The sequence below is a fragment of the Leptodactylus fuscus genome, chromosome 11, assembly GCF_031893055.1.
Source record: "Leptodactylus fuscus isolate aLepFus1 chromosome 11, aLepFus1.hap2, whole genome shotgun sequence".
In the NCBI taxonomy this organism is placed as follows: domain Eukaryota; kingdom Metazoa; phylum Chordata; class Amphibia; order Anura; family Leptodactylidae; genus Leptodactylus; species Leptodactylus fuscus.
The window spans coordinates 78,534,150-78,557,920 of record NC_134275.1 but is presented as its reverse complement, the minus strand read 5'-3'; the positions used below and the strand labels follow the sequence as shown (position 1 = coordinate 78,557,920).

The 23,771-nt window shown below is 40.3% G+C and overlaps 2 protein-coding genes across 4 annotated transcripts in view; one reads left to right on the top strand and one right to left on the bottom strand.

The window, feature by feature from the left end:
• TNXB (tenascin XB) overlaps positions 1-11,366 on the top strand; it is a 51,241-nt gene extending 39,875 nt beyond the window's left edge. For all 3 annotated transcript variants that reach the window (XM_075259292.1, XM_075259291.1, XM_075259293.1), the window contains 5 exons: positions 8,332-8,483; positions 8,601-8,697; positions 9,098-9,259; positions 9,534-9,697; positions 10,315-11,366. In XM_075259292.1, the coding sequence (XP_075115393.1) occupies positions 8,332-8,483; positions 8,601-8,697; positions 9,098-9,259; positions 9,534-9,697; positions 10,315-10,413 (674 nt within the window). In that variant the 3' untranslated portion in view covers positions 10,414-11,366. The remainder of the gene's footprint in view (positions 1-8,331; positions 8,484-8,600; positions 8,698-9,097; positions 9,260-9,533; positions 9,698-10,314) is intronic.
• A 4,817-nt stretch (positions 11,367-16,183) lies between these two features.
• CYP21A2 (cytochrome P450 family 21 subfamily A member 2) lies at positions 16,184-21,431 on the bottom strand. Its single transcript, XM_075259315.1, has 10 exons — positions 21,197-21,431; positions 20,425-20,514; positions 20,181-20,335; positions 19,886-19,981; positions 19,079-19,189; positions 17,655-17,741; positions 17,365-17,574; positions 16,956-17,125; positions 16,610-16,713; positions 16,184-16,455 (listed from the first exon to the last, which is right to left on the bottom strand). The coding sequence occupies exons 1-10, from the start codon at positions 21,429-21,431 to the stop codon at positions 16,184-16,186; spliced, it is 1,530 nt and encodes a 509-aa protein (XP_075115416.1).
• Between the last annotated feature and the right edge of the window lie 2,340 nt (positions 21,432-23,771).

The window sequence follows — 23,771 nt, the reverse complement described above, 5'->3', positions numbered from 1 at the left end:
CCTATAGAGACATGTCCTTACCGCCAAAACACAAACAACAACCAAAAAAAAGGTAAGTATGACATAAATGTACAAAATACTAATAAAAATCTCAAAAATCTTTATTGTAATAATTTACCACATATACAAGATAGGACAATGTAAAGGAAACAAATGTACACATACAAAAATGGGTGTAGTGGGATAGTCCCTGCAGATGCTGCTAATTTTCCTCATACAACATCAGGAGTACAAAATATATACACACATAACATGTATTAAGATTCACATAGGTGAGTGTTACCATCAAAATACAACCATATAGGACCTAAATATAAATCCCAATATTTTTTGTATTCACCCCTAAAAGGGGCAATAGATATTGTAATATCAAAGTCTATAGGTCCTACTAGAATATATCTCTTACTTCCTATGTACAAAGAGCGGCACACACATTGCCCTCAGAGGTCCAGTAGCCAACATATATTAGGAAGTGGACATGTTGTAAGCACAAAAAACAAACTAGTATAGGCACTCACCCATGGAGGAAGATTGTAGACAGATTTGTACTCCTGATGTTGTATGAGGAAAATTAGCAGCATCTGCAGGGACTATCCCACTACACCCATTTTTGTATGTGTACATTTGTTTCCTTTACATTGTCCTATCTTGTATATGTGGTAAATTATTACATTAAAGATTTTTGAGATTTTTATTAGTATTTTGTACATTTATGTCATACTTACCTTTTTTTTGGTTGTTGTTAGTGGTGAAAACGGTAGAGAAGAGAGCTGGGGGTCGGGAAATGGTTCTGATCATGTTGGCCAAAGGCGGGACCAGCCCGAAACTGCATCTAAAAAACCCTGACTGGACAACCTCTTTAGGAATGATAATCTTTTACACCATGGGACCATATCTGGGCAGACATTTTATTTCAAGCCTTTGATGCTTTTGATCAAAAATGACACATTGGATAAAAAATCTTCCCGTTACGAAGTCCAAGGGGCTAAGATTGTGGCCTTTAAATTTACCATTGATTGGCAATGGCCAAAAGACTAAACGACTCCCAGCTGCTCGATGAACAATTTTTTGGCCAAGAGTCACACATGCTTGTACTTCATGAACCTTCTTTCTGCTCAATGGAAGGAGCATCCAACACAGCAATAATCCCAATGCAAGCCACCAAAAAATGCTGACAGTGCAGTATCATGGAGCCAAAACATTGTCAAAATATTAACCCCCATGTCAGCCCCTGCAAACCCCTCATATACATAGAACAGATGGAGCTAACTCACAATGCCCTTTATTATTTCTCCAAGAAATGACTGTTTTTGAGTCGGGGATCGGAGCGTCATTTCTGTAAGGAAAAGCTAATTTGGTTTTCATTAAAATGTTTATGGAGAACGGAACTGATAAATATTTGGGTAAAAAGGGAAAGTGCTTTGTGAAGAGAGACATATGTAACATTCCAGAGCGAGGCGACACAGTGCAACGCTTTACTACAAGACATAGCAGCCCGGCCAAGGTCACATTATTTAGTAACTACTTTACACCATTGAAGTAGTCAGGGACGTTAGTATAAGATCAGACCTTATGTAGTGACACATAATAATAACTTAAGGGGCATCTAGTACTCATTTTATTTTTTAAATGGTTAGAAAATTCCTCAGTCATCAAAAACTTCACATAGTGGAAATCGGGAAAGGAGGGGGATGCAGCTGAAGTTAGAAACAGAATGAGAACAAGGGGGCATGGAGAGGGGGGAGAAATACACAAAATCTGCAAATTTCATAATATATCTGACCATTACATCTACTATATATGCCCAGCTAACTAAAGTAAATATTGAGCACCCAAATCCATTACTGCTATGTACAAGAATATAACTACTATAATACTACTCCTATATACAAGAATACAACTACTATAATACTGCACCTATGTACAAGAATATAACTACTATAATACTACTCCTATATACAAGAATATAACTACTATAATACTACCTCCTATGTACAAGAATATAACTACTATAATACTACTCCTATATACAAGAATACAACTACTATAATACTGCACCTATGTACAAGAATATAACTACTATAATACTGCACCTATGTACAAGAATACAACTACTATAATACTACCTCCTATGTACAAGAATATAACTACTATAATACTACCTCCTATGTACAAGAATATAACTACTATAATACTACTCCTATGTACAAGAATATAACTACTATAATACTGCTCCTATGTACAAGAATATAACTACTATAATACTGCTCCTATGTACAAGAATATAACTACTATAATACTACCTCCTATGTACAAGAATATAACTACTATAATACTGCTCCTATGTACAAGAATATAACTACTATAATACTACTCCTATGTACAAGAATATAACTACTATAATACTGCTCCTATGTACAAGAATATAACTACTATAATACTACTCCTATGTACAAGAATATAACTACTATAATACTGCCCCTATGTACAAGAATAACTACTATAATACTACTTCTATGTACAAGAATAAAACTACTATAATACTACTCCTATGTACAAGAATATCTACTATAATACTACTCCTATGTACAAGAATAAAACTACTATAATACTACTCCTATGTACAAGAATATAACTACTATAATACTGCTCCTATGTACAAGAATATAAATACTATAATACTCCTATGTACAAGAATATAACTACTATAATACTGATTTTATGTACAAGAATATAACTACTATAATACTACCTCCTATGTACAATAATATAACTACTATAATACTACTCCTATGTACAAGAATATAACTACTATAATACTACTCCTATGTACAAGAATATAACTACTATAATACTACCTCCTATGTACAATAATATAACTACTATAATACTACTCCTATGTACAAGAATATAACTACTATAATACTACTCCTATGTACAAGAATATAACTATTATAATACTGCTCCTATGTACAAGAATATAACTACTATAATACTACCTCCTATGTACAATAATATAACTACTATAATACTACTCCTATGTACAAGAATATAACTACTATAATACTACTCCTATGTACAAGAATATAACTATTATAATACTGCTCCTATGTACAAGAATATAACTACTATAATACTACTCCTATGTACAAGAATATAACTACTATAATACTACCTCCTATGTACAAGAATATAATTACTATAATATTACTCCTATGTACAAGAATATAACTACTATAATACTACCTCCTATGTACAATAATATAACTACTATAATACTACTCCTATGTACAAGAATATAACTACTATAATACTACTCCTATGTACAAGAATATAACTACTATAATACTGCTCCTATGTACAAGACTATAACTACTATAATACTGCTCCTATGTACAAGAATATAACTACTATAATACTACTCCTATATACAAGAATATAACTACTATAATACTACCCCTATGTACAAGAATATAACTACTATAATACTACTCCTATATACAAGAATATAACTACTATAATACTACTCCTATGTACAAGAATATAACTACTATAATACTACCCCTATGTACAAGAATATAACTACTATAATACTGCTCCTATGTACAAGAATATAACTACTATAATACTACTCCTATATACAAGAATATAACTACTATAATACTGCTCCTATGTACAAGAATATAACTACTATAATACTACCTCCTATGTACAAGAATATAACTACTATAATACTGCTCCTATGTACAAGAATATAACTACTATAATACTACTCCTATGTACAAGAATATAACTACTATAATACTGCTCCTATGTACAAGAATATAACTACTATAATACTACTCCTATGTACAAGAATATAACTACTATAATACTGCCCCTATGTACAAGAATAACTACTATAATACTACTTCTATGTACAAGAATAAAACTACTATAATACTACTCCTATGTACAAGAATATCTACTATAATACTACTCCTATGTACAAGAATAAAACTACTATAATACTACTCCTATGTACAAGAATATAACTACTATAATACTGCTCCTATGTACAAGAATATAAATACTATAATACTCCTATGTACAAGAATATAACTACTATAATACTACTCCTATGTACAAGAATATAACTACTATAATACTGATTTTATGTACAAGAATATAACTACTATAATACTACCTCCTATGTACAATAATATAACTACTATAATACTACTCCTATGTACAAGAATATAACTACTATAATACTACTCCTATGTACAAGAATATAACTACTATAATACTACCTCCTATGTACAATAATATAACTACTATAATACTACTCCTATGTACAAGAATATAACTACTATAATACTACTCCTATGTACAAGAATATAACTATTATAATACTGCTCCTATGTACAAGAATATAACTACTATAATACTACCTCCTATGTACAATAATATAACTACTATAATACTACTCCTATGTACAAGAATATAACTACTATAATACTACCTCCTATGTACAAGAATATAATTACTATAATATTACTCCTATGTACAAGAATATAACTACTATAATACTACCTCCTATGTACAATAATATAACTACTATAATACTACTCCTATGTACAAGAATATAACTACTATAATACTACTCCTATGTACAAGAATATAACTACTATAATACTGCTCCTATGTACAAGACTATAACTACTATAATACTGCTCCTATGTACAAGAATATAACTACTATAATACTACTCCTATATACAAGAATATAACTACTATAATACTACCTCCTATGTACAAGAATATAACTACTATAATACTACTCCTATGTACAAGAATATAACTACTATAATACTGCTCCTATGTACAAGAATATAACTACTATAATACTACTCCTATGTACAAGAATATAACTACTATAATACTGCCCCTATGTACAAGAATAACTACTATAATACTACTTCTATGTACAAGAATATAACTACTATAATACTGATTTTATGTACAAGAATATAACTACTATAATACTACCTCCTATGTACAATAATATAACTACTATAATACTACTCCTATGTACAAGAATATAACTACTATAATACTACTCCTATGTACAAGAATATAACTATTATAATACTGCTCCTATGTACAAGAATATAACTACTATAATACTACCTCCTATGTACAATAATATAACTACTATAATACTACTCCTATGTACAAGAATATAACTACTATAATACTACTCCTATGTACAAGAATATAACTACTATAATACTACCTCCTATGTACAATAATATAACTACTATAATACTACTCCTATGTACAAGAATATAACTACTATAATACTACTCCTATGTACAAGAATATAACTATTATAATACTGCTCCTATGTACAAGAATATAACTACTATAATACTACCTCCTATGTACAATAATATAACTACTATAATACTACTCCTATGTACAAGAATATAACTACTATAATACTACCTCCTATGTACAAGAATATAATTACTATAATATTACTCCTATGTACAAGAATATAACTACTATAATACTACCTCCTATGTACAATAATATAACTACTATAATACTACTCCTATGTACAAGAATATAACTACTATAATACTACTCCTATGTACAAGAATATAACTACTATAATACTGCTCCTATGTACAAGACTATAACTACTATAATACTGCTCCTATGTACAAGAATATAACTACTATAATACTACTCCTATATACAAGAATATAACTACTATAATACTACCTCCTATGTACAAGAATATAACTACTATAATACTACTCCTATGTACAAGAATATAACTACTATAATACTGCTCCTATGTACAAGAATATAACTACTATAATACTACTCCTATGTACAAGAATATAACTACTATAATACTGCCCCTATGTACAAGAATAACTACTATAATACTACTTCTATGTACAAGAATATAACTACTATAATACTGATTTTATGTACAAGAATATAACTACTATAATACTACCTCCTATGTACAATAATATAACTACTATAATACTACTCCTATGTACAAGAATATAACTACTATAATACTACTCCTATGTACAAGAATATAACTACTATAATACTACCTCCTATGTACAATAATATAACTACTATAATACTACTCCTATGTACAAGAATATAACTACTATAATACTACTCCTATGTACAAGAATATAACTATTATAATACTGCTCCTATGTACAAGAATATAACTACTATAATACTACCTCCTATGTACAATAATATAACTACTATAATACTACTCCTATGTACAAGAATATAACTACTATAATACTACCTCCTATGTACAAGAATATAACTACTATAATACTACTCCTATATACAAGAATATAACTACTATAATACTACTCCTATATACAAGAATATAACTACTATAATACTACCTCCTATGTACAATAATATAACTACTATAATACTACTCCTATATACAAGAATATAACTACTATAATACTACCCCTATGTACAAGAATATAACTACTATAATACTACTCCTATATACAAGAATATAACTACTATAATACTACTCCTATGTACAAGAATATAACTACTATAATACTACCCCTATGTACAAGAATATAACTACTATAATACTGCTCCTATGTACAAGAATATAACTACTATAATACTACTCCTATATACAAGAATATAACTACTATAATACTGCTCCTATGTACAAGAATATAACTACTATAATACTACTCCTATGTACAAGAATATAACTACTATAATACTACCTCCTATGTACAAGAATATAACTACTATAATACTACTCCTATGTACATGGATATAACTCCTAGACTGTGTATAGGTGCTGTGCAGGTACAGTATCAGGACCGCCATCCTCCGCCCTGTAAGTGATGACGGGTTACGTTGTGCAGATGTGACATGGCGTTCTTATTACCTCTCATGCTGTGCTTGTAATTCTCTTGGTTCCAGCTGGGATATTTCCGCCATAAATGTGCTTGCATGGTACGGCCGGGTGTCATCTCCTTGTTCTACTAATTAAATTTTGACAAACAGGAAGATTTCTTTCACGATATCACATTCCTGGCATGTGTCTTGGAAGTTTCAGAAGATCCCGTCCAACATGTATGACATCTGATCCCCATCATCCCCGTCACGGCAGCAGAACTGTGCTGACAAAGCCGCCGCGCCTTCCAAAGGACTTTCTGAAGATTATTAGAAGATAAATCTCTGTTCCCCGACATGTAGATGTATCTGCTCTGCTACAGTGCTAATAACGCGACCGATGAGAGGGGGGCGCTAGAGGGTTGTCATCTGGTAATAGAACTGCTATTGTAACCCTGAGACACCACTAATAACCTGGACGGTACATGGTCATCTGTGGCTTTCACAAACCCACACGCAACTATGGTCTAAGGTGAGGGGTAGTGGAATGGTCTATTGGTATTGGTCTATGATATTGGTAACAAAGATGCTCCAATCTGACAATCATCGTAGCATGAGAAAAACCTAAAAATGTTCCTGTTCTCTCCCATGATCCCAGTTCTCATGGACATCCATTACCTCTGCCAGCACCTTCATAGGTCATCTGCTGTTAAGTATGGATAGCGACGTGTCTACCCACCACACATCTTGTACAGATCTCCAGTCAGTATGTACCTTCTCCGGATGTAATTTCCATTGTTGATGATCCTTCATGAAGTGCGGCCGAGGCGGAATACTTATTTTATCTTGGACGAAAGAAAAAATAAATCAGCGATCACCTAATAACCGTGGAGTACACGGAGTCAGGCGCATTCTGATTCATTATGCTGAAGACTCGAGGGGCAGAAGATGGAGCTTCACGTCCAAATACTCAGGCCGTTTGGATGCCATTCACATAACGCAGGCTGGAAGCCACGAGAAGGTCTAACATATTATAGGCGAGTCTCTAAAGTTCATTCCCAGGGGGATCCCGAATTGAAATTAAAGGATTTCCCAGCCAAAATGTGCAGCGTTTACAGGACTCCAGGTGCTAAGTGGAGATGTAAGCACACCCTTCACCACATCCTACAAGAAGTCGCTGTAGACCGGTGGAGAAAAAAATTAGAGACACAGTTCACGTGAGAGAAGCCAAGAATCCCACCAGCAGATTTTGCATTTTCCTTCCCTTTCCTTCTTTGCTCGTTTACAGGGATTCTGCAGGCAGGGAAACTTAGGCTGCTGAGACTTTAGGAAGATGCTACTTTCCCTCTATGAGATTTACCAAAATTTTCAATGCCAAGATGAGCTACTAAACATAACGAACATTATAATACTTACCCACCTTTAGGTCGCATGAGGTTCCCCTATCCTCGAGACTGCTGGGAGCAGAGGACGAATGGAGAGGTTCAGAATGGTACCTTTACCATATACCTTGGCGGAGACAAAGAAAAGACGTTGAAGGTGTTTTGTGACATGGAGACTGATGGCGGAGGATGGATTGTGAGTATTGGATGCCGAATTACCAATGACCCTTAATTTTCAACCATTCTACCACGCCATGATACTTGGTGGCATTGTGCTCAATTGTTGAGATAAACCCTTCTATCCTCTCCATAGGTCTTCCAGAGAAGAATGGATGGGAGCACAAACTTCTACCGGGATTGGGACAACTATAAGAAAGGATTTGGTAACCAAACCTCCGAGTTCTGGCTGGGTAAGTGCTCACAAAACACAAAGCCATCCACTTCATCAGTTCTATTTCTTATCTATGTTAGCATCTCAATTTTATAGAGGTTGGCCTTGACTTTTGGTCACGATCATTATGGTGGGGTTAATCCTTCAATGTATGATTAGTAGGGGTTTGGCCTTCAGGCAGGGGTTGAACTCAAGTAGCAACCCTACTGGCTGGATGAAAGATGGTCGAACAGGACTTCACCTATAATAATCCCCTGTCCGAGGTGCTAACAGTTTTACTCCATAGTCCATTATCCCCGCTACTTAAAGTGAGGCCAAGACGTGCAACTGGAGAGTTGGATAAATAAGACATATCAATCACACATGATAACATCCTTCTCCATCATTATGGTCTCATCTTTTGTACTTCACTTGTGCAGGTAACATTGCTCTGCACCAGATCACCTCTTCAGGCTCCTATGAGTTACGTGTGGATCTCCGTACCGGAGACGAGGTTGCCTATGCTGTCTATGACGATTTCCGTGTGGAGTCTGAAAGTGAACATTTCAGGCTGAGGCTTGGACAGTATAGAGGAAATGCAGGTAAGTAGGACAATGAATGTCTTTGTGACTACAGTATCATTGAGAGCTTATTAGATGCCATTATGTCACATTCATATCTAGCGATAGTCTGGGGTTCTAAATGACTAAAGCTGGACAAAAATGAAAACATGTCCAATTCTATATTTGGGATATCTTGAGTCTTAAATGATCCACTCTGTGGCCCACCAAAATCTACCACGAACAGACCCCCCCACTACATAATGATAGGTGAGTGTATAGGCAAAGAGCACTAACCAATGATATTTTTTTCTAGGGGACTCCATGAGCTATCACAACAATATGATCTTCTCTACTCGTGACCGAGACACTCAGCGTAGAATCCTTCCATGTGCCATGTCATATAGGGGAGCGTGGTGGTATAGAAACTGCCACTTTGCCAATCTCAACGGGTTATATAACAACAACAAGGACCACCAGGTGAGTGACCAAAGTTATGTTCAACCTCTTCGGGAAACGTTACCAAGATACATGGAGTATTTTTAGAATAGTCTTCAATGTTCCTGTTTTGTTTCTTTGCAATCACGATGTGTTTAGTCCACCTTTCTCTACAAGAACATTGTGTAGCTGTCGGGATCTTGAGCTCGAGATAAATCTTGTAGTTGGGTATACAAAAACTTATAAGCTTACGATAAACAACTCAACAAACAGCTGAGACTGGACCATAACTGGCATTTGCCGTGAAACATCCATTGTAAGAGCTGAAAAGCATCAGGTGACAGAATATAGACTAAGGCACGTTGAGATTCCACCTAGCATTGCAAATTTGAAAACTGGAGCACTAAATGCCAAGGAAGTTGTTTCTCTCAAAGTTTCCATTCTCCAGGGCAGAATGCCCAAAACCAGCCATGCAATGATGCTTCGATTTGGTCTGCAGACCATGTTAATGAATGGATGTTTTTCTTGGTGTGCCTGATTGTTTTTGGTCTACATCCCAGGTCCCATGCAGCTACTTGACACATGAATATACGTATTAACCAGTTTTTTTACTCCAGTGAATCATTGAGGATGTAATAAATCTTCTCTTTATTCCTTAGGGCATAAATTGGAAAACTTGGAAAGGCTTTGAGTTCTCCATTCCCTTCACCGAGATGAAAATGCGCCCTCGAGGAGTGGGCAACAGACGCCGACTCTAGATCTGAGACCTTCTCTGGAACCACTAAACTGAAAACTGGAAGCAATGTGACACCTCCTGCAACCTTAAGACAGTCCGTCCTTCCAGGATACTCAATCTCAGCAAAAACTATGGACCTTTCGAAATCAGACTGGAATGCAATATACATATTATTCTACAGGATTCAAAAAATTCAAGGGACAGTCAACGCAGGAAGAAAAAATATGGAATGGAAGATATAGAAAGGACTATGGGTTAAAGAGGAACAATGGTGTATAGGGGGGTACTTTATTATGGTGGGGAGGGGGGTTTCCACCAAGGAAAGAAGGGTCTGTCCTTCCCCCACCATGACACTTTAGCCAGTTGCCAACGTAGTTCCTCTGGAGAGAGGAGTCCTGCACAGGTTCTTGTCACCCAGTAGCAAAGGGGTTGGGACCAACCAGGGCTGGGCCCCCTCTCTCCAAGGGCCCCGTCACAGTGGCATGGTCTGTGCAGGATGCACAATGAAGGATGGGCTTGTATAGTGAAGATCTAAGATATTGAAGAAAACAGCAGTAAGCTAAATGTGAGAAGAAAAACATGTTGAGATCCAGATATTGTAGATGTATATAGATGTAAATGCAATCTTACTAGAAAGTTCTAAAATAGAAAAAAAAAAAAAAATAGGAAAATATTTGTCATAAAAGACCAAAATTGTCACCAGCAAACCTGTGAGCAAGGGCTGCAACCTCAAAGATGAGGTCTGGGGTAAGAGGTGCGTGTCACAGCGTCAATGAGAAAAATGGTGGCAGGAGTGGGACCCTGGTTCTACCCCATCCCTGCCGCCTATATATAAATAGATATATATATATAGCAAAATGGATACACTGTCTATTTTTTATAAAAGCACAGCATCGGAGGGACCCTACTGGGGAGGGAAAGATGGTGAAAGTCTGTTCTGCAAACCGCTTCAAATAAAATCTGATGGGACATGAAGTCAATGACGTCTTGTGTGTGATGTGACTAGGCATGTACTCTGACACAGAGGTAGGAGGTGTGACCGAGCCAAAACTGGCTCAGTCTAAGCCCAAAAATAGGCAAAATATAGATCAATACACTGGAGAAGACTAAGGGCAAGTAGGGCCATACAGAGGATTCAGACAGTCTTGGCGAAGCCTACCACCCAACTGAAGATGTCCATATACCTATAGGAAGAACACAGGCCACACTCCGAGAATTTGCTGGTTTTATTTATATCAAGACATAATAAAACATTCCACCATCTTATTATCTACTATATTTAACAAGAATGAAAAACTAGATGCCCCCATGAAGCAATACCTCGTACAACCACCTTTACTGTAATACGTCCTGGTCTTCTGGATGACTTTATCAATCTTTCACATCGTTCTAGAGAAATTTTTCTTGACATCGTTGCGTCGGGTCATTGAGGTCTGTGTCTTTTGATTCTGCTTAAAGGTCCCATAACAGCATTTCTATTGGGCTGAGGATTGAACTGTGAAGAAGCCATTACGACTCCTTTTTTTTTTTCTATTTCTGCCAAATTATGGCCAAAAATCACTACTTTGGTCTTTCTTGTCCAAAGGATATTATTCCAGATGTCTTTTGGTTTGTTCAGATGCAACTTTGCAGAGTTAAGCCAGGCGGCCATGTTCTTTGTAGTAAGAAGAGATTTTCTCCTGGCAATCCTTATAAAGACGCCATATTTGTTCAGTCCTTTTCTAATTCTACGGTCATGAACTTGAATATTTAAGATGGTAACTGGGTCCTGTATCGTCTTAGAAGTAATTCTTGAGTTTTATGCAGTTTCTTTTAGCATTTGATGTTCTGTGAATATTCCTTCTCATTGTAAATTGTTTGGCTGTGTCCTTATACCCCTTCTAAGATTGATAAACAGCAACAATTACTTAGCTTAGATTATTGCTGATGTCTTTCCTCTCTCCAGACCAGCAAACTGCCAAACTTCTGCTTATGTTGGTCATACTTTCTGATGATCAATTAATCATGGGCATTCCACTAGCAGCACCTGGCCGCTACTTACCCTCTTTATACCTATGGAAGCTGTAAGGGTATACTTAATTTTGGATATATCATATCCTGATACATAAAACTGTAGACGTCAGAGAGGGTGGATGTAATTTTCTCATGACTATATATAAAAGATTCGGACATGTAAAACCTATGGAGTATTCAAACAATCTTGCAGAAAGTAATTGTGAGCCTTCACAATTTCAAAAGGACCGACCAATTATAGGTGTGAATTGACCCCCACCCCAGTGTATTGAATTAATTCCCCTCTCCACATTCAAAACACATCCATGCTTTCTTGGCCCAACTTGATAAGGGAAGGTTGGGAGGAATAGCTGGTGGACATGACGTGGGTGGCCACATACAATACAAACATGAAGACATGATCCTATTTTTGTCGGATAGTCGAAATGCAGAATATTGGTACCCTAATACGGTACTAATCCTATAACTATCTAGGGCTCACATAATGGCGCCATACACATAGTGCCAATAGATAGGCAACCTTATCTCTTCTATTGTCACCGATAGAACAGGTTTTTTTTTACAATTATGGCTCATTATGTTTCCCTTTGATTGAGATCCTCGCCCTTTCCTTTCTGGAAAACAAAGTCATTGATCATCTCATCTTATAACACAGCTGCGGCTTATTATCGAAGAAGCCATAAACAGAGGCTGAGTCATCCATTAACACAGATGCGGGAAGAGTGAAAGTGCCGCCGCAGTAGAACCAGGTCCAGAAATCTTCATATCGTACGAGAATGCGCTGGACCAAAAAGTAAAAGCCCCCAACGCAATAAACAATAGAAACATAAACTCTAAAAATAAAGACAAACGACTTTGCACAACTCAGCCATAACAGCTGGAGAGATCCAACATCTCAGACGGATCGCCATCGTAATTACCATCAACAATAAACAGCCCACCCAACTACAAATGGGCTGATACGATCAAATCCTAAATCTTGTGGCAAACAAATGAGCACGAAAAATTGGGTAATGCATCAAACGAGACTGAAAATGTCATCGAGCAGGAGTAGCGATCACCATCGCCTCGGAAATTCTTCACTGCCAGACCCTCTCGTGAACCACAGACCATTAGTAGTGTTTTTACCCAAGAATATGGCTTCTAAAAGCTTCCAAGCCCAAGTATCTCACGTCGAAGAGATGTTATACTAAGAACCCCCAAAGCTTGGTCCTGCTTTTGCAGCATATTCTTGTTGTAAGTGATGGTGGTGCCAATTTCATTTGAGATCAAAGTATATGTTTGAGGGAGCTAAATACTGTATGTGGAGTCCGGTGCAAGTCTTAGCAAAATGTTCTCATAGCAAACAATCAGCGATATCAAAAGCAGATACAAAATGAGAGCTAGACATAATATGCCGCCAATGTTCCCGTCCCAAGAGTTCCTCACTGCTCCATTTTCAATGCTCTTTAGGGCCCAGGTCCGGACTACTTCCTTGACACACAGTAAGTGCTACTTAGTCAATTTCTTTCCACCACTTCAATGTGTGGTATGATTGGGGGACCAGTAAGTAGAGACCAGCAAGGAGACCGTTTCAGCAGTTTGCCTGTTGTCTCTTCTCACTTCCTTTATTTCATCCCCCTCTCCTCTCGTTGAACGGGACACTAAGAGGTATCACAATACTTATGCATATCAGATAATATGAAGACTTGTAGAGAACAGACTCAGTGTTATCTGTGTGTTTACATAGAGATAACAGACTCAGCTTTATCAGCAAACTGCAATTAGCTGAACGATTGTTCTGCTGGTAGAGCAGTGAGTGACTTCACTTGTCCTACAGTTCTGTGGTTATGGAAACGCTGCCTAAACAATGGGAGGAATAAGCTCACATAGCAGGCAAACAAAGCAGCATTTCTAAAGCAATATATTTAGTAAAAGTCTTCATTTTACATAAGCTACCAGTATAGATAGGATCCTATATAATGTATGGGGATTAATAACACTGTTGAACAGCTAAGAGACGGCCCAAGCGACCATTCTGGGGCCTGTGGAAAAATGGGGCCTCCACCTTAGTTTAATGGGTGGTGTGTGCCTAAATAGGGGTTCCCTCTTTAAGGGTCCTACCTACCAAACCAATAGGAAAGTAGATTGGGGGCCACTGATGTGAATTACGGATACATGACCCACATATGAACCCAATAGGAAAGACTAAAGGCCATTGGTGTCCACTTTCTGTCCCTAGTGGTCAGGAGTGTGGTGGTCTTTTCTACTTGGTCTTCTCATTTCAATGTTCACTCATGAACCAGTCCAAAATGTCATAACAAATTAAACCATGACCAGGATATTTGGTTATCAGGAACCCATCGCTGATGTGAACTAGCCATATGGGATCAATATATGGACCCAATAGGAAAGACCGAGGGCCACTGGTGTTTACTTTCTGTCCTTGGTGGTCAGGGGTGAGGTGATCTTTTCTAATTGGTCCACTGACTTCAATGTTCACCCATGAACCAGTCCAAAATGCACCCATGACTATGATACTTGGTTATTACGAGGAACTCATTGCTGATGTGAATTAGCCATATGGGACCCACATATGAAACAAATAGGAAAGAAGACTGAGGGTCACTGGTGTCTATTTTCTGTCCCTGGTGGTCAGGGGGGTGGTGGCCTTCTCTACTTGGTCCTCTCACTTCTATGTTCACCTGTAAACCAGTCCAAAGACAAGCTAAATGTTGACTGTGAAGTTTGGTTGTTATGTGGACCCCATCGCAGATATGAATTATCCATATGCGACCCACATGTGAGACCGGGGAGGGGGCGACGTGATTTACAGTACAGCCAAAATTGACATCAATTTTCTGAAATTTAACAGTGGAAAATTTTGTTTGTTTTGTTGTGTCGTTCAGAAGCCTTCCAGTCACGCACAATAACAATTACTGAGCTATTAAGTGGAGATTTACGATGGATTGTTGTGTGGTCATTGTTGGCCAGGAGACGTGGCTGATACAATATTATCCATGACTTCAATGTTACTAAGACGTGAATCATATAATCATGTGCACGTTGTTTTCCTAGAAGCATACCTTCCAGTTTACATCACACGGCGCCTCCTCAGTATAGATGTGGGACTACATGAGTGTCGTCATTCACAGCTACTACTCGATTCCTAGGAGTATACTTCTCGCTACAGCTTACATACTCTTATTATCAGGCCATAGTCTTCTCCAACACATTACAGCTCAGCCCAGCAAATGTCTTTATCACATGTTCGTAACGGCCATCTTGTATGATACGCTCCCGTTCACAATGCCATACGACCCTACGCCATAAAGTCATTGATTTCCAATGTATATATAGACAGAATTCTGAAAAATTGGTGGTTTATTCAACCATTGTACAATTTTTAATCCTGATCACTACTGATCTCCCGTGAGGACATCATCATCGTGTGTAGAGTCCACTTAAAGGGGACTTTTCACCATCTCCCCCAATTCCAACTCTGCACATTCTTTAATAGTCCCTGCTCCACTGATTCTGGCATAGATGGAATTTTTTCTCTAGTCCTCACCAATCCTGAGTAATCAGCGCAGTTAGTTTCAGTGTCTACTCTCAGGTGGGCGGTCCCCGTCTGTCTCCTCCAGCCTAGAACCGCCCACCTGAGAGTAGAGAACCAAATTAAAATGTTGGGGGCTGAAACTAACTGCACTGATTGCTCGGGAATGGTGGGGGCTACACAAAAAATTCCAACTGTGCCAAAAACAGTGGAACAGCGTCTTAGAGTTGGAGTTTGTGCCAAATCAAGCGGTTTCTAATGATATTGTTGGGACTTCTCGAGGAAGGGCCCGAATTAAAAATGGGTGACATTTCAGATTGATCCCAAAGACGCCTCGAAGATCAGGAAGATGAGTTGGTGAGAGAGGAGAGAAGACAAAATCCCTCAGGAGATGAGAGAGGAAGAAAAATATTTCCATGCGGGCCATGGCTTCTCCAATGCAGAGTCTTGCCCCCATACTGAATGGGAGGAGGGACCTGGAGGACAGGTTACCTTCAGTACTGGTTAGGAATCGTTCTAGAAGAGAGGAGACAGGGACTGTTATTCTCATGTACTATCCTGATACCATAGTTGTGCATAGTACATACCCAGAAGTTAAAAACAGAGAAGGCAGCCATTTTGTTGGCTACCAGTACCAATTCACTCCCCACACCTATCAGTAGGTACATACCCGGGCAGAACTGTGCAGGATTCTCCCAGACCGTTTCATCGTGGTGAGCTGCATAGATATTGGGAATTACGGTGGTCCCTTTCGGAATGGTGAACCCTGCGATGCTAAGCAGGAAATAGAATATACAAGTTTTAATAATTGAATTACCACCAAATTGTATCATAGTGCAATATCCTGCAGCTGCATTTCCCTCCTCCCCCTGTTCCATGTCTTCTATTTTACTCTAGATGGGTTTATGGCGACTGAGGAGGTTTCTGAACATATACAGAGGACCTGAGGGCACTGTCCAAGTCTTCTATATCCACATAATACAGTCTATCACATAGTCTATTTTATTTTACTATACCTGGTGTCCCTAGTGGTTGCATGTGGCACTGCAACAGGCACCACAGGGCGCAGCCTCAGTATCTCGGTGATGGTGGCGCAGAGATACGGCATACTGTTCCGGTCTGAGTATGTTGGGTATTGATCATGTCCCACCACACTTAGGATTTCTTTGTGAATCTTCTCCTGAGCCTGAAAGAAAAACATCTGACATTTCAAGTATGAAAGATTTTCTATAATCTATGTGATGTAGATTTCAGCCACAATGATGTGGAAGACGGGACGGGGAGGTGGTCTGGGGTCTAAATTTATTGTGAGGTCAAGGATCATTAATTCATGTGGGGTCTACATTTTATCAGGGGCATTCAAAAATGTGCTTTGGGGCCCTGCACTTTCTGATGTGTGATGTATGTTGTATGTGGTTGGTGTACCTGGGGGTGGTGGATGAGGTAGGCCACAGCCCAACTTAATACAGATGCTGTGGTCTCAGTGCCTCCAATGAACAGGTCGACCACCGCCATATGGAGATGCTCCTCTGTGAGCTCTGAGGCGTCTCCACCTTCATCCTTGGTGTTTTCTTTAAGGAACCGGATCATTTCATGCAAGATGTCCTCCTGCGACTCTTCTTCCAGGAGTTGAACCTACCACGATAAGTAAATGATGACATCACCTCCTTACTAAGACACGATAGGCCACTGCTGGATTACGTCGGGTTACGCACCTTATGTTTCTCTATCTGACTCCTCACAAATTTGTCTCTCCTGTCCACTGCCTTTAAGAGACGAGTTAAGGATTTGTTTGGGAACTTCTATATGGGAGGAAACCAAAGACAAAAGGAAATTCAAAAATATCCTTATACTAAGTATAGGGTGGCCACAGACATTACATTTTGGCAGCAGCAGCTGATCATCGAATGCAGGGGTTGGGAACGTACGGCTCTCCAGCTGTTGCAAAACTACAACTCCCAGCATGCATACTGGCTCTGCTGTTCTTGGAACTCCCATGGAAGTGAATGGAGCATGATGGGAGTTGTAGTTTCACAGCAGCTGGAGAGCCAAAGGTTCCCTACCCCTGATCTAATGGAATGATTCCCAACCAGGAGGCCATCACACTTCCCTGGAAAGATGACCATGTCTTCATTCAACTCTGTGTACTTAGAAGGTTGTTAAGTTGACTACAATGGTGAAGCAGGAAGACTTTAGCTTCCTGCTCCACCATTCAGGCCGCCTCTAGTGATGTCAGCGGATCAGTGCAGTTTTGCTGCATTAAGCTTAGACAAGTGAAGGAGAACTGCAGAGAGGTCCATGGGAATAGGACTGGGTAAGCATTATTGTTATTTATTTCTCTGGTACTACTACAGCATTATAAAGTGTTTGGGGGGTGGGAAGCATTATACTAAGTGGGGGAATGGTGTTAGCAATAATGATGTTGAAATTTGGTATGTGCTGGGTGGGACTGGGTGGATGGTGGTGCCAACAGCTGTCTACACTCTAGGACCACATGCAGCAGATCTGGGGTTGGACTGGCCAGATCCCAATACAGTCACAATCTGTGTCTCTTAATGTCCCCATGGAGGGACTGTCATATTGCTGCATATGTATGGCTTAGAGGGGGTTATTTAGCTCAGGACACTTTTCTATGGGGCAGAGAGCTGCTCTCACCATGGCAGACTGGAACCCTCCGCGTGGGCATGGTCGCCCTGCAGACAGTATGTAAGGGCAGCCACCTCCTCCCTACGGCTGGACTGGTACAACATGATGAGAGGTAAATATATATTAATCATTCTATAATCAATTCTGCATCTTTCTCCCATACTTTATAATTCTACCATGTCTGCCAGGTTTCTGCTTTGCTGTCAGTGAATAGAAACCCTCTCACGTACATCCAAAGGAGACTGAATAAGTCTTGGAGGTGTTTGCCATTGTATCCAGTCTAGATAATACTCTATGGACTCCAGGCTCATCCATTTTACCTGCACTGATACACTGTAACAAACCATAAGGATATGACACCGCTGTGTTTCCGGATTGTCTTGCTGACCAGAGAGCACAGTTGGGTAAGGTCTACAGACAAGGTGGAGATTCCTACCCAAGGCCAAACACATCTCCTTATTCAGCTGCTGGATTTGTTCCATTTTCTTCTTACCCTCAGGAACGGGATGAAATCCAAGATGTTGACAGCCGGAGCCTCGAACAGCTTCACTATGTTCACAATACACCGGTGGATGTCCTGGAACGTGTGGTCCGACAGCTTGTACTGCGAAACGCAGGAAGACACAAGATGCAGAAAGAAGGTAAAATAAACGATAGTAGAAGTCTCAGAGTCATCTTGTGACATATTCAAGCAAGGGAGGACACAGACAGCAGAGGGCGCTGTGCCAGTACAGCATATGGGCCCTTAGCTCTACATCAGAGCAACACAGCAGCTGCTACGGCGGTGACAACGGGCCCCCTCACCTGCAGGGCCCTTGTACCGTTTACATATATGGTACGTCCGCCCCTGGGCTCATGGCTCGAGTACTATTTGGTTCACAATAAGACAGAAGTTGGCAACCTTTGGCACTCCAGCTCTTTTGAAACTACAACTCCCAGCATGCATCCCTGCTCCGCTGTTCTTGGAACTCCCATAAAAGCGAATAGAGCATGCTGGGAGTTATAGTTTCACAGCCGCTGGAGTGCTGAGGGTTGCTGACCCCTGCCATAATACAGCAACAGATGGTACTGCCGGGGGCGCCATCAAACCCCAAGACCCACTCTGACTATTCTTGAGTTAAGCCTGAACTTGGCAGAGAAATAATACTCTATGGATGTAGCAGAGCTCATTTTGGGGTAAGTTGCAGTAGCTTTGTATATATCATGATTGGGGGGCATATGGCACACTCAGCTCTGCTACACCTGTAGTTGTATAGCTTTGAAGAAAAGAGAGAATACAGAGAATGGAGTGAAATCTCACCGATGTGCCGAACGTCAGCTCTGCGATGACTTTACACGTGCGCAGGGAGAACTCTTCGGCCACGTCGATCGGATCACCCTTTCTGCTCATGAAATCCTGGGGAGGAGGAGAAGAACTCTCAGTGTCCTATTAGGATTCTGCACTAGGTTGACCAGTCTGGAAGCCCAAGTATCCTGAAAACGAAGATGCCCACTCCTCGACTACAATGTGCCTCCACCCTCAGCAGGATTAGGTCCTGAGCACCCCCTCCTAACTTTACGCACTGCCAGACGCCATGATCGATTCTCCCACTCACCTGACAGAGCTCCATCGCCTCTGCCGCCAGCGTCGCCTCGAGACCCCTCCGCACCCGTTTCTGTAGGGACAAGTGAGTGAGACGCCTCTGCACCTTCCAGACGGGACTGTAGTCTCCGAGGGACAAGTCCTTTCCCCCCTTTGAGATCAGGTCAGCTGCACCGGGGCAGATAAGAAATAACGTGTGAGCCAAAGGCAGCCATGGTGACTACTCATCAGGACGATCGCCGCCGTCTTGGACCTACCTACGTAACTCTGGGGTCTGCCGGCAAAATCGGCCCACTTTTTTATCAGAGCTTCCCGGATCAAAGCTGCGTTGTTCAATACGACAATGTCTGTGGGAGGACAAGATGGAGGTAAGGTCATGGCTTTGGGTCGCAGCCTTGGAGGTCTAGTCTGGCGAGCACGACAAATACTACCCTGTATATAGTCATATCCATACACTCAAAACTGGCACTGTAGCAGAGCTGTGTTAGTCCTCAGGCTCAGGCAATGAGAATAGGTGAGGACTCTGCCTAAGAGTACACGTCATACATGCAGACTACCCGTCATCTATTGCATTAGTAAAGTCTGCAGAGTATTACAGTACCAGATATTGCAAGATCTCATTTACATATAGCAGAAGAAACAATTCTTTTGATTTATGTTGCAGATTTGCAATGCATAGTGTGGAATATTTGGCAAATTTGCAACAAAATCTACATGTAAAACTCACAGATAAAACCCAGTGACTGGCTACTGAAGTAAATGAACCTGCAGTCCTATGTAAGACCATAGGCAATACATCGTTGCGATCAAGGTAAAACCCAACTCTGCTACATCTATATAAGCTTGGCTAGTCAAGGTTTGGATTTCTGCCGATGGTCAGTGACAATGCAGTATAGCCACATATTAGAGGGGACACAGCGACCATCTTTATAACAAATGTAACGTCCCTTTAAATCAACCTATCATTCTAGTAATGTGACGATAAGAATGAGCGACAACCCCCCAACTCCTGACCCGTCACCTACTCACCGTGACCCCAGAAGCTGAGCCGATAGATGGGGCCGTATTTCTGGGACAGATGCATGAGGTGGAGAGGTAGATCTCTGTGCCCCAAATCCATCAGGTTGCCCAAGAAGGGCAGAGGAGTGGGGCGTGGAGGGTACTGGTTCTGGCCGGAACCCCAGAGCCGACACTTGGTGTGAGAACATCCTACATATAGAAAGAGGAGGAGGAGGAGGAGAGAAGGCAGCAGCAGAGGGACCATTGTGAAGCTTCATGTGTAGGACATGCTGGGGGTTATATAGGGATGGGATAGCCTTGAGGAGGCCTGAAGATTGATGGGACAGGAGGCAGTGTGGTATAAAGCTGTGCTGCCCAACCGGGGACTGTCCGGCTGCTGCAAAACTACAACTCCTAGCATGCCCCGACACCTGAGTGATTGGAGTTGTAGTGTCGTCACATCCGAGGAGCTACAGGCTGGAGATGAAGGATCTCAAGATTGTGGATATTGTGTAAAGCTCCTTGGGGGCTCAGAGGTGGCTGCACCCCTTATAGCAAAGCCTACAGGTCCTGTACACCCCTATATATGCACTTCTTACAGCAATGACAGGGTCACTTTAAGGCTAGGGATCGCTTTGTGGCCTGGAGGGGGCAACCGCTGTCACCACAAATTCGTGCGACTGCATTCACTATCATTAGATGTGAATTGCAACCTTTCCACGTAGTAAAATTCACGCTGCAAATCCTAAAGCTATTTCCATAGGTGTATAAAGAGGAGCGGGTCCTTTAAGTGTCAGACTTGTTTTCCCCAGCCCAGGATTCTATGTCCCCGACCTTCTTATCGCTTCATCTAATGAACGATGGGGCTGACGTGACTGTGCCGACCTTGGATGCAGATCCAGAGGATGGATTCTGAGCTGAGAATAGGTCAAGGAGAGATGGAAGGATGGATAAGACTAAATATCCAATTGTAGTTCTATGGAAATCACCAAGAGTCGTGCCAAGCGACAAACTCAGCTCTACGTAATAATAACCAGCCCTGAATGTCACACAACCAGCGCCAGGTATCCAGCTTCTATTATGGCCTATCCTTCAAGGATATTTCCATTGTTGCCGATCAGGTCTATGGTCAATGGTTTAGCAACGACGGCGGCCATAGAGACAGGCAGTGCGGGTTATGTCTGGCTGGACATGCTGGGAGTTGTAGTTCTGCCACAGGAGACACATACACTGTAAAGATCCTATAACTTACTATTGGCGTCTTGTCTATCATATATAATGGAAACCAGGTCTCCATGTAGTACAAGCAGAGCTGCAGTGTAAAGCATGGAGGCAGCGTACAAGGTTCATAAGACAGAGGAATGCCATGAAAGCCTGAGCAGAGCTAAAGCTGGAACCACAAAATAAAAACTGCAATAAATAAAGTTATAAAATACAAAACAGGTTTAGATTTTATTTGTAACAAAGAAAAAAACTCGCATAATGAGAAACAGCAAACTGCACCGTGTGAACAGGTGCTAAAGCAGCCAGCTGGATTGTACGCACATGCCATGGTCATCTTGCCATATGAAACGTAGGTCCAGGTTCACACATCGCGTCATCACATCAGTATTACCCGGATGATCTAAGCCTGTAGTATGGAAATCCACAAGCCGAGAATCTGACGTCGATGTAACAGCTCAATGTGTGAACACGGCCCTAGGGTTCCCTCACCAGTGCTGGATGGAGTGTCCAGCAGCGCCACCATGTGGTCATTATTTAATACATAGCATTTACCCCTTTGAGCAGTCAATTAAAAAAAAATAGTCCATAGAAATGGATGAAGCCTTAGGTTATCTCTCCCCAGGAAAGAAGGGTGACAAGCAATACTCTGCAGCTACTGAGAGCGTATCATTACATTGTTGTGTCACATGACCGGTCTGCTGCTCAGTCTCATCCAAGTGAATGCGCTGAGCTGCCAATCCAGATACAGTTACTATACAATGTGCGGCACTAGTGAAGAGACCGCAGCACGCATGAGCCTTGGTGAGCGCGGCGACCTCTTCATTACTGGGCACGGCGCCAGACATCCGGTACTGAGAGAATAAACATAGCACGAATAATGCACAATAGGGTAGTGGAGCAACAAAAAAAATTAATCACCGACATATTAACCCATAGTATGTCAATACTCCAAAAACCTAAAAACAAATCTATACGGTGGGGATGGCATGAAAGATGAAAACGCGTAACCAAGAAATAAAATAACTGTATATATTTGTTATGCGTTTCCATCTTCCACATCATCCCCACCGGATTGATTTGTTTTTCAATCCGGTAGTGGCTGCAAACAAAATCCAATATAACACACAGGCAGTAGAAAATGTAAGGCACCGCGCCTGGTACACAATAAAGAGGCAGCAGAACGTCCCTCCAAACATGCGGGGAGTAGGCCCATAGGATAGGCTATCCATAAGTGCCATAAAAAACAAATCCTTTTAACACAGATGAGGCCGGAGCACTTGAGCATTATGGGGAACGTCTCACATGTCCAATGTTACCAGCATCAGGAGGTGGCGCTAAAGCCCCTTCACCATTCCAAATAGTCTCCTTAATGCCAAGTGCA

Bases quoted from the DNA above. Each gene is read 5' to 3' on its own strand.
- CYP21A2 (XM_075259315.1), bottom strand. From the start codon at position 21,431: ATGGTCCCTCTGCTGCTGCCTTCTCTCCTCCTCCTCCTCCTCTTTCTA. The intron at 20,336-20,424 runs GTAGGTCCAAGA...GCCCCGGTGCAG, and splicing joins CAGACCCCAGAGTTACGTAG to CTGACCTGATCTCAAAGGGG. The intron at 19,190-19,885 runs GTGAGATTTCAC...TGCGTTTCGCAG, and splicing joins AGCTGACGTTCGGCACATCG to TACAAGCTGTCGGACCACAC.